At 42.2% G+C, this 16,584-nt stretch overlaps 1 protein-coding gene and 1 pseudogene across 2 annotated transcripts in view; both read left to right on the forward strand.

Annotated features, from left to right (window-relative positions):
- Positions 1 to 16,584, forward strand: part of MAP3K3 (mitogen-activated protein kinase kinase kinase 3) — a gene marked incomplete at both ends in the record, with an annotated part of 78,985 nt that overhangs the window by 34,814 nt on the left and 27,587 nt on the right. Inside the window, 2 exons of the mRNA XM_080714101.1 lie at positions 8,734 to 8,847; positions 14,264 to 14,384. Of these exons, the coding sequence (XP_080570227.1) occupies positions 8,734 to 8,847; positions 14,264 to 14,384 (235 nt within the window). The remainder of the gene's footprint in view (positions 1 to 8,733; positions 8,848 to 14,263; positions 14,385 to 16,584) is intronic.
- On the forward strand, positions 13,319 to 14,178 carry LOC308274569 (small ribosomal subunit protein eS6-like; annotated as a pseudogene). Its single transcript has one exon. The product of its transcript is annotated as a small ribosomal subunit protein eS6-like (transcript).

Here is a 16,584-nt window from a genome sequence, read left to right on the forward strand (position 1 = left end):
TGGTGGGTAAATCCTCTATTATTCTCATGCCAGAGTCTTCTCTCAGAGTTGAACTCCTGATTGTAGCCTGTTTTTTCAAAAGTTAGCATCAGTCAGCTGGGCATGGTGGTGCACACTTGTAATCTCAGCATTTGGGAGGCTGAGACAGGAGGATCGTGGTTTGAGGACAGCCTCAGCTAATACTTAGGCCCTTTGCAACTCAGTGAGACTGTTTCAAAAATAAAGAATAAAAAATAGGGAGGGATATATAGCTCAGAGGTAGAATACCCCTGGATTCCATCCTCAGCACCAAAAAAAAAAAAAAAAAGCAAAAGCATCAGCCAGGTGTGGTTATACACCTATAATTCCAGTGCTAGGGAGGCTGAGACAGTAGGATTGCAGGCCAGCATAAGAAAGTTAGCAAAACCCTGTTTCAAAAAAAGGGGAGAGAGGCTGAGAGTGTAGATCAGATGTGGAATGCCCCTGGGTTCAATCCCCAATACCACTTAAAAAAAAAAAAAAAAGAGTTGGGTATGGTGGTGCAGGATTGTAATCCCAGCATTTGAGAGGCTGAGACAGGAAGATCGCAGTTCACAGACAGCCTCAGCTACTTAGTGAGGCCATTTGCAACTCAGTGAAACCCTGTTTCAAAATAAAGAATAATAATAAAAAAGGGCTAGGGTAGCTGGGCGTGGTGGCGCACGCTTGTAATCCCCGCGCTTGGGAGGCGGAGACAGGAGGATCGCGCAGGTTCGAAGCCAGCCGTGCGCGCTGGCTTAGGAGACCCTGTTTCCAAAAATGAAAATGTAAAAATAGGTCTGGGAGTGTAGCCTGGAGGTAGAAGGGCTTCCAGGAACCCCAGTACCACCAAAAAAAAAAAAAAAAAAAAAAGGGGGGGGGAGCTAGGGTATAGCTTGGAGGTAGAATGCCCCTGGGTTCTATCCCCAGTAACACACACACAAACACACACACAAAAAAATTTCTTTTTGGGTGACATTCATAGTAGGAATAAAATAAGGACTGTTGGGTGGGGCAGGAAGTAGGAGTTAAATAAACCAATAAAATAAGCCAGGCAGGTGTGATGGCACACACTTATAATCCCAGCATTTGGAAGACTGAGACAGGAGGGTCACAGGTTTAAGGCTAGCCTCAGCAGTTTAGCCAGGCCTTAGCAACTTAGTGAGATCCTGTTTCTAAATAAAAAATAAAATAGGCCTGGGAATATAGCTTGGAGGTAGAATATTTCTGTGTTCAATTCCCAGTACACACACACACACACACACTCTTAACCTTCCAAGAACTGGGATTACAGGTACCCAGCAATTTTTATAGTTAAAATAAAGGGGGTCTGCAGGGGCATTATGGTGTACACCTATAATTCTAGTACTTGGGAGGCTAAGATAAGAGGATCACAGATTCAAGGTCAGCCTCAGCAGTTTAGCCAGGCCTCAGAAACTTAGTAAGATCCTGTTTCTAAATAAAAAATAAAATAGGAGCCAGGCGTGGTGGCACACGCTTGTAATTTGAGCATTCGGGAGGCTGAGACCAGAGGATTGCGGTTTGCGAACAGCCTCAGCTACTTAGTGAGGCCCTCTGCAACTTAATGAGACCCTTTTCAAAATAAAGAATAAAAAATAGGGCAAGGGGTGTATAGCTGGGAGATCAAATGTCCCTGAGTTCCATTCCCAGACCCTCAAAAATAAAATAAATTGGGGCTGGGGATGTAGCTCAGAGGTAGAATGTCTCAATACTCTCTAGTCTTCCTACAGAATATAAAACAATATACAACTGCAAATTGAAAATGTTATCAAATAGATTACTAAACTCAGACCATCTGATCTTTTTTTGTTAATTTTAGGAATATAGAAAATTTGAAAAGCAAATCACTAGCAGTGTCGGGGGGTCCACTAAGTGTTGGATGTATGTCACTGTCAACTAGATTTCCATTATGATGTGAGACTATAGTGCACCAATAAAAGCATATATTTTGTGTGTATGTGGTACTGGGGATGGAACCCAGGGGCATTCTACCTCTGAGCTATATCCCTAACTCTATTTTTTATTCTTTATTTTGAAACAGGGTCTCACTGAGTTGCAAAGAGCCTCACTAAGTACCTGAGGCTGTACATGAACTATGATCCTCCTGTCTCAACTTCCCAAATGCTGGGATTACAAGAGTGTGTCACCATCCCTGGCAATAAAAGCATTTTTTTTTTTTTTTTTTTGTGGTACTGGGGTTCCTGGAAACCCTTCTACCTCCAGGCTATACTCCCAACCTGTTTTTTTTATATTTTTATTTGGAAACAGAGTCTCTTAAGCCAGTGCGGCTGGCTTCGAACCTGCGCGATCCTCCTGTCTCCACCTCCCAAGTGCGGGGTTTACAGGTGTGCGCCACCACGCCCGGCCATAATTTAAAAAAAAAAAAAAAAAGAAGAAGAAAAAGAAACTGGGCGTGGTGGCGCACACTTGTAATCCCAGCGCTTGGGAGGCTGAGACAGGAGGATCGCACAGGTTCGAAGCCAGCCTCAGCTACTTAGTGAGGCTCTCAGGATTTTAGTGAGACCCTATTTTCAAATAAAGTATAAAATAGGTCTGGGTGTATAGCTTGGAGATAGAAAGGCTCCTGGGTTCCACCTCTAGTACCACACACACACACACACACACACACACACACACACACACACACACAATCACTAGGTGGGTGTGCTAGCACAAGTTTGTAATCCTAGTACTTGGGAGGCTGAGAGAGAAGGATCAAAGGTTTGCAGTCTGCCTCAGCTACTTAGTGAGGCCCTCTGCAAGTTAGTGAGACCCTGTTTCGAAAATAATAAAAAATAAGGCTGGGGGTATAGCTCAGGGGTAGAATGCCTCTGGGTTCCATCCCCAGTACCACCCCCCCACAAAAAAAAAGCTAGAGGTGTAGTGCAGCTTGAAGGTAGAATGGCCTTGGGTTCAAACCCCAGTACAAAAACAAAAAAACCAAAAAAAAAAAAAACACAAACAAAACAAAACAAAAAAAACAGAAAGTAGGGCCAAAATCAGCTAGCTACTCAGCAATGGATCTTCTTCTTTTTTTATTTTTTTGAAGATTTAAAGAAGTTTATTAAAAAGATAGAAATACAGAAGATAGTTACAACCCCATGCCAGAATGGCATGGAGGAGTGACTCACCCATTGATACACCCATGGATGTTCTTTTATTGATAATTTTTTGAAGCTGGGTGTGGTGGCGCATGCTTGTAATCCCAGTGCTTGGGACTGAGACAGGAGGATTTCACAGATTCGAAGCCAGCCTCAGCTACTTAGGCTCTCAGCAACTTAGTGAGACCCTGTTTCCAAATAAAGTATAAAAAAATAGGTCTGGAAGTATAGTCCGGAGGTAGAAAAGCCCCTGGGTTCCACCCCCAGTACCACCAAAAAAAAAAAAATAATAATTTTTTGAGCTGGGCTTGGTGGCACATTCCTGTAATCCCAGTACTTGGGAGGCTGAGATAAAAGGATCGCAAGTTCGAGGACAGCCTCAGCAATTTAGTGAGGCCCTCAGCAACATAGTGAGACCCTGTTTAAAAATTAAATATAAAATAGTGTCAGGCATTGTGGTGCACACTTGTAATCCCAGCATTTGGGAGGCTGAGACAGGAGGATTGAGATTCACAGACAGCCTCAGCTACTTAGTGAGGCCCTTTGCAATTCAGTGAGACCCTGTTTCAAAATAAAGAATAAAAAATAGGGCTGGGGGTATAGCTTGGAGGTAGAATGCCCTTGGGTTCCATCCCTAGTACCACAAAATAAATAAATAAATAAATAAATAAATAAATAAATAAATAAATAAAATAAAATAAAATAGTGCTGGGGTATAGCTTAGGGGTAAAATACTCCTGCGTTCAATCCCCAGTACCACAACATTAAAAAAAAATAAAATCCCTCAACTCTAGCCAGGTGTGGTACATTCTTGTAATCCTGTATTTGGGAGGCTGAGACAAGAGGATCGCAGGTTCAAAGCCAATCTCAGCAAAATCTCAGCAACTTAATGAGACTCTCAGCAACTTAGCGAAACCCTGTTTCCAAAGAAAAATAAAATAGAGCACCCCTGTGTTCAAGCTGCAATACCACAATAAATAACCAAATAAATAAGTTAAAAAGGGATGAACATGTAACTCAGAGGAAACCCTGGGCTCGATTCTAGTAATACACACACACACACACACACACACACACACACACACACACGTGCACACACAAAATTTCTCAACTCTTCTCTTTTTTTGGCTTTTTTTTGGTGCTGGGGATTGAACCCAAGGGTGTTCTACCTCTGATAGCTACACCCCCCAGTCCAATTTTATTATTTTTTAAACAGGGTCTCACTAAGTTGTGGAGGGCCTCACCTGTGATCTTCTTCAAGAACTGGAATTACAAGCATATGCCACCACACTCAGTTTTTCTTTGGCTTTTAAACTTGCCCTGTCAAGATCTGAGAATTCCAAATGAAAAAAATCCATTGAGTTTTTATTTAATTTATATTTTTTATAATAATGGTTTTATTGAGATACAATTGACCCATCATAAATTTAACGCTTTTAAAGTATTCAAGCCCAGAGCAGTGGCACATACCTATAATACCAGTTCTTGGGAGGCTAATACAGGAGAATCGAAGGTTTAAGACCAGCCTCAGTAATTTAACAAGGCCCTCAGCAATTTAGTGAGAACCTGTTCAAGGCATGGTGGCCCATACCTGTAATCCTAATACTTGAGAGGCTGACTGAGACAAGAGGATCACAAGTTTACAGCCTCCCCTAGTAACTCAGGGAGGCCTTTTGCAACTTAATGAGGCCTTATTTAAAGATAAAAAAAATAAAAAGGGCTGGGGGTGTAGTTCAGAGATAGAATGCTCCTGGGGTTAATCTCCAGTACCAAAAAATAACAAACTAAAATAAATTATTTAATTCAAGCCAGGCATGGTAGAGCATACCTATAATCCCAGTAACTTGGGAGGCTAAGATAAGAAGATTGCAGGTTTGAGACCAGCCTCAGCAACTTAGTGAGACCTGTTTCAATAAAAAAATAAAAGGTCTGAGTTTATAGATTGGAAATAGAATGCCTCTGGGTTCAGTCCCCAGCACCAATATATATATATATATATATATATATACATACATACAATAATATATACATATACACACACACATATATATATATTCAATTGAGTGGTTTTTAGTATATTCATAGAGTTGTATAACTAATACCATCAGCTAATTTCATAACATTTTTATCACCCCAGAGAGAAACACTGTTCTAGTAGCAGTCATTCCCCAAACTCCCCTTCTCCCAGTTTCTACCTTCTGCAGCCGTACCCTACCTGTCCACCACTGATGAGATTAGAAGCCTCATGATTCAGTTATTTCACCTCTGAACGTTTTTGCACTTCCAATACATGAGCTTTTTCCAGGGGACATTCTATATCCAGTAACATCCCCAGTCATTTCTATTTCCAATGTCACCTAGGAAGGAATTCTTTTTGTGTGTGTCCTACTGAGGATTAAACCTAGGGGCATCCAACCCCTGCGCTATACCCTCAGTCATACTTATTATTTTTAATTTTGAAACGGGATCTCACTTAAGTTGTAGAGGACCTCACTAAGTTGCTGAGACTCACTGTGAACCTGCAATCCTCCTGTCTCAGCCTCCCAAGTACTGGGATTACAAATGTGCACCTCCACACCCAGCTAAGAAGGAATTCTTTTGCATTTATGATATGATTTGCAAAACATTCTCCTATCCCATGGGTAGTTTTGAGATTTTATGTTTTAAATACTATTTTAACAACTGGGTGGAGGGGCACACAGCTACAATCCCAGCTGTTTGGGAGGCTGAAACAGAAAGATCACAAATGTGAGACCAGCCTCAGCAACTTAAACCCAACCTCAAAAATCAAAAGAGCTAGGCATATAGCTCAGTGGTAAATATGTGGCACGCACACGTGTACACACACACACGCGCGCGCGCGCACACACACACACACACACACACACACCTCACTATTTGTTTTTTCCAGTTTAGGATTTAGAGTTCTCTTGCTTTACTATAAGTTGGAAACTGAATAAATTAATTAGACTTTGCTTAGTTTTGTTTTACTACATATGTATAAAATCTGATGTTTGCTAGGTCCTAGGCAAAGCAGATTTTTGCAACTTTTAGTACTAAGTACTTATAATGTCCTTTGCATATAATAGTGAGTGAGACTTACCTATAGTCTTTTTTTTTATTTCTTTATTGGTGCACTGTATTCATACATCATAGTGGGATACAAACTTTTGTAGACATACATGCACACATCGCCCAGTCAGCCGACTTACCTGTATTCTCAAGGACTTCTCTTTAATACTTCAGTGGAGCTATACATGGTAGGGCACACCTGTAATCCTAGTTCTTGGGAGACTGAGACAGGGCAATCACAGGTTCAAAGCCAATCTCAGCAACTTAGCGAGGATCTTAGCAACTTAGCAAAACTCTATTTCCAAATAAAAAAGAAAATTGATTTGGGGGTGTATCTCAGAGGTACAGTGGCCCCTGAGTTCAATCCTTAGCACCAATAATAATAATAATAACAGCAGCAACAACAGTAATAATACTTCAGTGGAATGAAAACAGAGGAGGTAGTTTTCAAATTCTAGTGACTAATTTTGCCTTTAAGCATTAAGATAACAAACCGTGCTACTATATGGTCTAAAATTGTGTTCTTATTTGTATATTTTCATCCTCTGCCCACTCCCCTACCCCTTCTGTGCCTTTCCTGCTATTGCTGTTAATGTCAGCACAGTTGGAGACTGGGAGAGGGTGTGGTGGCTCTTCTGCTTACTTTGGGTAGAAATATGGTAGCTAGTTTGGGGATTTGAGCTTTAGAGTAAAAGGTTGTTTTAGAAGGAAGCTTTTCTTAGAAAATATCTCAAAACACTGTTCTGAGATGTGCGACTGTATGGATGAACTAAAGAACATTAAGCTAAGTAAAAGAAGCTAGATGTAAAAGACTGAATTTTTTTTTTTTTAGAGTATTGGGAATTAACTCAGGGCCTTACTCATACTAGGCAAGTCTTCTGCCACTGAGTTATACCCTTAGCCCTCCCTCTTTTTAAAAATTTTTGAGAGCCGGGTGTGGTGGTGCACGCTTATAATCCTAGCATTTGGGAGGCTGAGATAGCTACTTAGTGAGGCCCTCTACAACTTAGTGAGACCCTATTTCAAAATAAAAGAACAAAAATAGGGCAGGGGGTGTAGCTTGGAGGTTGAATGCTCCTGGGTTCCATCCCTAGACCCACAATAAATAAATAAATAAATAAATAAATAAATAAATAAATAAATAAATATTTTTTTAGATAGAGCTGGGTGTAGTGACATATGGTTGTAATCCCACTACTTGGAAGGCTAAGACAGGAAGATCACAGGTTTATGACCAGCCTCTGCAACTTGGCGAGGCCCCTTGCAATTTAGTGAGACCTTGTTTAAAAATAAAAAATAAAATAGGACTGGGAGTGCAGCTCAGAGGTAGAATGCCCCTGGATTCAATCCCAAGTACCACTTTTTTTTTTTTTTTTTTTAGTTAGGATCTCACTAAGTTGCCCAGGCTGGCCTCAAACTTGAGGTCCTTCTGCCTTGGCCTCCTGAATAGCTGTGATTACAAGCATGTGCCACCATGTTTGGCAAAATACTGATTCTTTAAAGTTGGGCATGGTGGTACATGCTTGTAATCCCAGTACTTGGAGGGTTGAGACAGGAGGATCTCAGGTTCGTGGCCGGCCTCAGCTGCTTTAGTGAGGCACTCTGCAATTTAGTGAGACCATGTTTAAAAATAAAGAATAAAAACATAGGGCTGGGGTGTAGCTTGGAAGTAGAATGCTCCCGGGTTCCATCCTCAGTACCACAAAAGAAAAAGACTGAATCTTTTTTTGTTGTTGTTGGGTTTTTTTTTGGTGGTACTGGTGTTCCTGGAAGCTCTTCTACCTCCGGGCTACAGTCCCAGACCTATTTTATACTTTTTATTTGGAAACAGGGTCTCTTAAGCCAGCAAGGCTGACTTCGAACCTACGCAATCCTCCTGTCTCCGCCTTCCAAGCGCGGGGATTACAAGCGTGCACCACCACGCCTGGCAAGACTGAATCTTTGAATTGAATATGTATGACTTATCTGATTATACTTATAGTAAATGTCTAGAAAATGCCAGTCGGCATAGACAGAAAATAGATTAGCAGCTGCCAGGGCTGGAGGGGTGAGTAAATGGGCACAAGAGACATTTTTGGAGTGAGTGATGGCAATCTTTTAAAATTGATTTGTTGTGATGGTTTCACAACTCTGTAAAGTTACTAAAATTACTGAATTGTTCACTTAGAGAAAAAAATCTTTATTTCAAGTACACCTTTTTTTTTTTTTTTTTTGGTGGTACTGGGGTTCCTGGAGGCCCTTCTACTTCCAGGCTATACTCCCAGACCTATTTTTTAAATACTGTTTTATTTGGAAACAGGGTCTCTTAAGCCAGCGAGGCTGGCTTCAAACCTGCACGATCCTCCTGTCTCCATCTCCTAAGCATGGGGATTAGATTACAAGTGTGCGCCACCACGCCGGGCTCAAGTACACCTTTTAAGACACCATAGTATCCAATGAGATTGGTTTTTCTCCAAAGTTTTTTATTTTTGTATATTTTTGCAAACTGAAATATTGTATCAGTTGTATTTTATGATTTCCTTTTCTGTGTTCTGTGTCACAGCTCTCCATCCTGCTGAAAAACCAAGATGATCTTGATAAAGCAATTGACATTTTGGATAGAAGCTCAAGCATGAAAAGCCTTAGGATATTGCTGCTGTCTCAGGACAGAAACCATGTAAGTAGCTCCTGTCATGGCCCGGCAGCTGATGGCAGGCTTGCTTTCCTTCAGGCTTGCTTTGCTTCCCTCACAGAATTGTGTGTTCCCCCACCACTGTCAAAGCGAGAGCGAAGTGTAGCCCAGCCTGTGTAGCCTTCTACATTTGGTTTCTCTCTCGAGCCAGATTGTCAGTGTCAAAGTTACAGATTTGGTTACTCACTAATATTGTGGGAGAAAGGACAATACTGGATGTTAAAAGTAAAAATTCCTTTTCTCTGTGTTTATGTTTTCAATTAGATTTTGACCCCACCAAGACATATTTGATTAGGGTGCTGTCTGGCAGATTGTCAAAGACTTGAGACTATCATGCTTTGTAAATCCAACTCCCGCAATTCAGCAGGAATTGTCCCTTTCCCTTGGGAGAGTTCTAGGAAACAAACTTTTCTTTCTGTTCAGTAGGAAAAAAAGGCCATGCTCTGGAAGGCTTCTTTAACTTACCAGCTGTTGCCCTACCAAGTAGTAGGCAATCTATATGAGCTAGCAGAGTTATCCCTTACATAGTTTCCTGGGTTGAATGGTCTCTGAGTGCCTACATTTCATCATTTCATGAGAACACTTACAGTCTAAATCTTTTTTTTTTTTTTTTTTTCAGTACTGGGGATTGAACCCAGGGGCATTCTACCTCTGAGCTATACCCCAGCCCTGTTTTTTTATTCTTTATTTTGAAACAGGGTCTTACTAAGTTGCAGAGAGCCTCACTTAGTAGCTGAGGCTGGCCATGAACCTGTGATCCTCCTGTCTCAGCCTCCCAAGTACTGGGATTACAAGTGCGCGCCACCATGCCCAGCTGTGGATCAAATTTATTTACTGCTAATCTATGTTTGTGATTCCCTGTAATGTTTCATATCATTTGTATCAGCTGTAGCATACTACTACCCAGATCTTTCAGTGAGGTTGTTATGGAGTGGTCAAATGCCCACTTCTAGCTGCTATATTTAGACTGTTTTGCTAGGTTATACACTTCACACACATGGACTTTCATTGTATGACAGTCCAGTATTATTTTTGGGGTGTAATCCTACCTTCCTTCTTTCTTACAAATCCTTGCAACAACCTCATTTTTACTTACCATGTTATCCTCAATTGCCCCGTTAAATCAAGGTTTTAGAAAATTGGCTGAGTACTATAATCACTTGGGGAAGTTTAAAATTTATCAGTGCTTTGGACCCAGAGATTTTATTGGAGTTGGTCTGAGACATCAACAGATCCACAAGAAGTTCTTATTTATTTAGTTAGTTTGGTACTGAAAATTGGACCCAGAGGCATTCTATCCCCAAGCTGCACCCCCAGTCTGATTTTCTTTCTTATTTGGAAACAGGGTCTCACTAGGTTGCTGAGAACCTTGCTAGTTGTCAAAGCTGGGTTTGAATCTGGTATCCTTCTGCCTCAGCCTGCTAAGTACTGGGATCACAAGTGTGCAAAGCTCCTTTGCAGGCAGTTCTAATGAGCTGCATTACCTGAAACTGAAGCTTGTCACAGCTCTCCAGACCTCACTTGTGGCTTAACCCCATAGTTTGGCTTATGGGCCAGCAGCATCACCTGAATGGTTATTAGAAGTACAGGGTCTGAGCTGGGCGTGGTGGCGCACGCCTGTAATCCCAGCATTCGGGAGGCTGAGACCAGAGTATCGCGATTCCTGGACAGCCTTAGCTACTTAGTGAGGCCCTCCACAACTTAGTGAGACCCTGTTTCAAAATAAAGAATGAAAAAATAAGACAAGGGGTATAGCTTGGAAGTCGAATGCCCCTGGGTTTCATCCCCAGACCTGCAGAAAGAAAGAAAGAAAGAAAGAAAGAAAGAAAGAAAGAAAGAAAGAAAGAAAGAAAGAAAGAAAGAAAGAAAGGAAGGAAGGAAGGAAGAAAGACGGGCTCTGAGCCAGGCATAATGGCACATACCTGTAATATTAGCACTTGGAGGTCTGAGACAGAAAGATCGCAGGGCCAACCTCAGTAACTTAGAGCCTATTTCAAAATAAAAAATATAAGCCGGCATGCTAGCGTATGCTTGTAATCCCAGCATTCAGGAGGCTGAGACTGGAGGATTGTGGTTTGCAGACAGTCTCAGCTACTTAGTGAGACCCTGTTTCAAAGTAAAGAATAAAAAATAGGGCAGAGAGTGTAGCTCGGAGGTCGAATGCCTCTGGATTCCATCCCCAGACACCCCCCCACAAAAATAATAAATAAATAAATAAATAAATAAATAAATAAATAGGGCTAGGGGTATAGCTCAGAGACAGAATGCTCCTGAGTTCAATCCTCAGTACCTTCTCCCTAAAAAAGAAATACTAAGTCTGAGCCTCACCCAAGATCAATCAAATTGGAATGCTTTTAACAGGGCTCCAGGGCATTCGCGTGTATGTGTATCAATGTGGAAGCCCTCCTCTGAAACCTTCACTCTTTCTTTCCCTTCTCTGCCTTCCAACCTCTTACCAGTCTTCAGCCTTTTCTTTTACAAATCTAAGCTGTGCTGGCTGATGAGCCATTTTTCCATCTTAACTTTTAGATTTTAAAACTGAAGGTTTAGAGTGGATGTTCTTTGGCACATTTTGAATTCATGCTGCCAAGATTCAGTGAATTCCCACTGTGTGAAAGGCCCTTCATTCAAGCAGGTGTCCTGGGCGCGTATCATGCAGCTCTTCTCTTTTGCAGAGTTGTGGCCCTCCCTTGCCCTTCACAGCCTGCTTCCCCAGTGCGTGGCTTTGGCTGTTTTTTCCTTTCTGACTCTCAGCAGAGAGCTATTGCACATCGGAGACTTCAGCAAGAACATTCACTTCCTCTTGGTTCTGACTTCCTGTTAGAGTAAGGCAGTTTTTCAAGACAGCCCTGCATGTGATAAAGTCTGGTGTGGGGACACTATAGAGGGCTGCTTGGCAGCTGAACTTGCCCCTTGGAGCAGGAAGCCTTTTTCCTGGAGGACAGGATATGGAGGTTGTTTAGATCTAGTTTTTTTTTTTTTTTTTTTTTTTTTTTTTGTGTGTGTGTGTGTGTGTGTGGTACAGGACATGGAACCCAGGGGCATTCTACCTCTGAGCTACACCCCCAGCCCTATTTATTATTCTTTATTTTTGAAACAAGGTCTCACTAAGTTACCAAGGGCCTCACTAAGTTAGGTGAGGTTGGCCTTGAACCACGATCCTCCTGTCTCAGCCTCCCAAGAACTGGGATTACAAGTATACACCACCATGCCCGGTAGATCCAGTTTTTATGTGTTTTTTTTTTATATTTTGTTTTTGTTTCTTATGGGAGATAGAGAAAATAGAGAAGCAAGTAGAAACTTTGACCAAAACTGTTGATAAATCCTAAGCTCCTATTCCCATTCACAATAGTGTTCTGCTTATTTGTAGTTTCATCCTGATGTACTTGCACTCTTCCAGTGCTCAGTCTTAAGCTTTCTTAGTGCAAAGAACCCCTTTTGCTGCTTTGGTTTCTCTCTAGGGCTTACCTAGTGGCTTAACCAGACTGGTGCAAAGTGGGGGTAGATGCAGGAAGGCTGCTGACCCAGTTCTGAGGTCCTTGACCTCTAGCAGGATGGTGCCTCTGATAGTTTTTCCCAGTTAAACAAAATCCTGAGATGATGTACATGTAAACCCTGGTATTTGAAGCAACTGAGATCTTTTTACTTTTCTGAAAAGCGATTATGGTTGAGGAAGAAGAAACATATTGAGTTACTTTTTAAAATACATATTTAGCAACCAGAACTTTGTTGGGCAGGAAAGTTGCCATCATGTTCTATTCAGTCCCTCTTGCATTAGGTGATCTTGCTGCTGAAATAATTTCCTGCTATTCTTTCAAGCTCTCTGGAGAATTTTATGAGAGAGTATTTACAGCTCTTTCTTCTGTTTGGCAGATTTTTACAGGAATGTGTGTTATTTCTCCGTTTCTGGGTCATCACCCATTACACTGGGCACCACGTTTCAGTGCTCATATACCACTGAAGCTGCAGAACGCCATCAAGCAGACAGTGATTTGGCAAGACAGATTGAGGCATGAGGTTTGGGAGAAAACCAGGTATCTCATGTGTTAAAGGTGTGAAGGTAGTCAGGCATAGTGGCACATGCTTGTAATCTCAGTATCTGGGAGACTGAGACAGGAGGATCACAGGTTTGTGGCCAGCGTCAGCTACTTAGGTCCTCCGCAACTTAATGAGACCCTGTTTCAAAAAATAAAAAATAGTCCGGGCGTGGTGGCGCACGCTTGTAATCCCCGCGCTTGGGAGGCAGAGACAGGAGGATCACGCAGGTTCGAAGCCAGCAGCACACTGGCTTAGGAGACACTGTTTCCAAATAAAAATGTAAAAATAGATCTGGGAGTGTAGCCCAGAGGTAGAAGGGCTTCCAGGAATCCCACTTCCACTAAATAAATAAATAAATAAATAAATAAATAAATAAATAAATAGGCCTGAGGTATAGCTAGAAGGTTGAATGTCTCTAGGTTCAATTCCCCAATTCCGAAAAAAAAAAAAATGTGAAGGTGGCTGAGAGTAATGCAAATCCTAGACAAAGGCCAGGGGGCCTTTAGGCCTGCCTGCCTGCTTAAGGATCTAGTTCAGTGCCAAGATGAAGCCGAATATCTCCTTCCCAGCCACTGGCTGCCAGAATCTCATTTAAGTGGATGACAAACTTTTTATGAGACATGTGTGGTCACAGAAGTTGCAGCTGCCGCTCTGGGTGAAGAATGGAATGGTCCTGTGGTCCAAATGAGTGGTGGGAATGACCAGCAAAGTTTCTCCATGAAGTAGGGTATCTTGACTCACAGCCATGTTTGCCTGCTATTGAGAAAGGGCCTTCCTGTTACAGACCAAGGAGAACTAGAGAGAGAAAGTGCAAATCTGTTCAGGGTTGCATTGTGGGCACCAGTCTGAGTGTTCCCAACTTGGCTATTGTAAAAAAAGGAGAGAAGGATCTTCCTGGATTGATGGATACTACTGTGCTTCATCACCTGGGACCCAAAAGAGCCAGCAGAATCCAAAAACTTTCCAGTCTCTCCAAAGAAGACGATGTCTACCAGTATGTTGTCAGAAAGCCCTTAAACAAGGAAGGTAAGAAACACAGGACCAAACACCCAAGATTCGGCATCTCGTTACTCCATGTGTCCTGCAACGCAAACGCCGGCGTATTGCTCTGAAGAAACAGCGTACTAAGAAAAACAAGGAAGTTTAGCAGATTATGCTAAACTTTTGGCCAAGAGAATGAAGGAAGCCAAAGAAAAATGCCAGAAACAGATCACCAAGCGATGCAGGCCATCCTCCCTGAGAACTGCTACTTCTAAGTCTGAGTCCAGTCAAAAATAAGAATTCTTAAGTGTAACAAGTAAATAAGATCAGGCCTTAAAATATATATATATCTAGTTCAGATTGTTTCCTTTTTTTTTTACAGACCAGTTCCTCCCCTCACTCTGGGGTGTCCAGGCAGGTGCGCATCAAGGCTTCCCAGTCCGCAGGGGATATAAATACCGTCTACCAGCCCCCTGAGCCCAGAAGCAGGCACCTCTCTGTCAGTGAGTATTTCATCTCTTTGTCCCCCTCTTCTCATCTATTTTATCTACCTACATTTTAAAAATTCAGCAAATATTTATTAAACAGTTAGCAAATATGTATCGACCACTACTCTGTGCAGAGTAGTCCTCTATACTTTTATTTGGGGAGGAGGGGCAGGGAAAACATTGGGATGGTATTCAGATCTTTAAGAATCTTACAATATAATGATATAGTGGCATGATTAAATTTCTTTTAAACATCATCTGTTTGAAGACTTCCAGTAGAGTGTAGGTTTTTTTTATTTTTGTTTTGTTTTGTTTGTTTTGTAGTGCTGGGGATTGAATCCAGGGGCATTCTACCTCCGAGCTACACTCCAGCCCATTTTATTTTTTATTTGGAAATAGAGCCTTGCTAAGTTGCTGAGGCTGGCTTCAAACTTTGGTCCTCTTGCCTCTAGTACCAAGTACTAGAATTATAGGCATGTGCCACCAGTCCTGGCTTACACTTACTTTTGACCATTCTTTTCCCCAAAGGATCAGAGATTTGTAAAGTTAGGAATCCGGTCTAAGTTTGAGTTATGGTTCCTGAGAAGTCATTATGTTTCAAGGAAGTTGCTGGCTAGTGAAACTCTTACAGAATCAAACTATGTTGCCTGGGAGGACAGAGTATTGACAGAATATACAAATTAGCTGTCTAGTGGGAAAACTATGATGCTGCTGCCAGGCCTCCTCAGAAAAGAAGCCTCAATCAGGCCTGTGCATTATACCAGGTAACACAGTAGTTCTCTATATCCCCTTTCCCAGAGAAAATGGGGAGGAGAACGCCCATTTCTTGAATTGGGAAATTTATGTTAAGAAGGAAATCTGGCCTTATCAAACATTTGTGTTGTGTCTACTGCCCTAACATTGAGGCTCCTTCTGCTGGTAGAAAGTAAACTTTTCCTTTTTCCATACAAGTGAAATTGCATTAAACTAGCTGGGCATGGTGGCACACACCTGTAATCTTAATACTTGGGAGGCTGAGACAGGAGGATCACAGGTTCACAGCCAGCCTTAGCTACTTAGTGAGGCCTTCCACAACTTAGTGAGACCCTGTTTCAATATAAAGAATTTTAAAAAATAGGGCTGGGAGTGTAGTTTAGAGGTAGAATGCTTCTAGGATTAATCCCCAGTACCACAAGCAAAGAAGAAAAAGAAAAAGAAAACTGAGCATTGGTCCTGCTGCCCTGTGCGGGAGATGCCTCCTAAGGAAATGGCAAGAAAAGCATGTTACTGAGGCACTCACTTTACCACACTGAGTGTTTTCTGTAACCCAAGCAAGCACTGATAGTAAGTGTTGCCAATCTAAATGTCCACAAGTGAATTTCAAATTTCTGTGGGTAATTGTAGATAATGAGTAGATATGTTTTCAGTAAGCTGGTGAGGGGCAGCATGTGGGCAAGGAGGCCCTCTCCAGAACATCCCTGGAATCTGGGTATCCTGGAGCCTGGGAAACTTCCAGATTGACCTCTTTTCCAGTGACCTTGTAGGAGTCAAAGGATGGAAGTGGGAAGAATTGTTCTTTGTAGATTTAGATGGGACAGTAGTAATTCAGTCTTCTCCCAAGCATGAGCCTATAATTCACGTGGAGGTAGGCTGGGCCACTTGGGCCCTTTCTCCACATTGTATATGGAATATTTTCCTGGCAAAGAATGCTGAGGAATAAGATTTCTCTGTAGTCCGCTTCATCTAGTGAATGGCCTACCTAGATGCTGTCTTCCTTCAGTCAGCAACCATATGCACCAGCTGTTGGTCTGGGATGGATGTAGCAAAGCATGTGGGAGGGCAAGGGTGGTGGGAGCAGAGGAGCCACCCTCTGACTCACAGCCCAGGGACCACCTGAGCTGACACTTGAAGGAAGGGTGCTGATTTGAAGTGGAGACAGACATTCCGGCACAGGAAAGAGCACCTGCCAGGCATGATCACAGAATGCAGCAGGCTCCGAGGGCCCTCGGTGCTTTGGACGTGTGTGGAGTGGTGTGGATGTGGCGAGAGAAAGGGCAGAGCCATCAAATGGGAGAGATGACTTCTACTTGGGGAGGATAGATTATAGAGGATTTTCATAGTCAAGGACAAGGGGAGAGGCCATTTAAACAGTGCCTGTGGAGAGCTCGCCATCCTCCAGGTCCAGGTGGGCTGATCTTTTGGACAAGGCATAGAGAAGACTGAGGAAGGATGCCTG

Source organism: Muscardinus avellanarius, assembly GCF_963383645.1.
Source record: "Muscardinus avellanarius genome assembly, chromosome: 16".
Lineage (NCBI taxonomy): Eukaryota > Metazoa > Chordata > Mammalia > Rodentia > Gliridae > Muscardinus > Muscardinus avellanarius.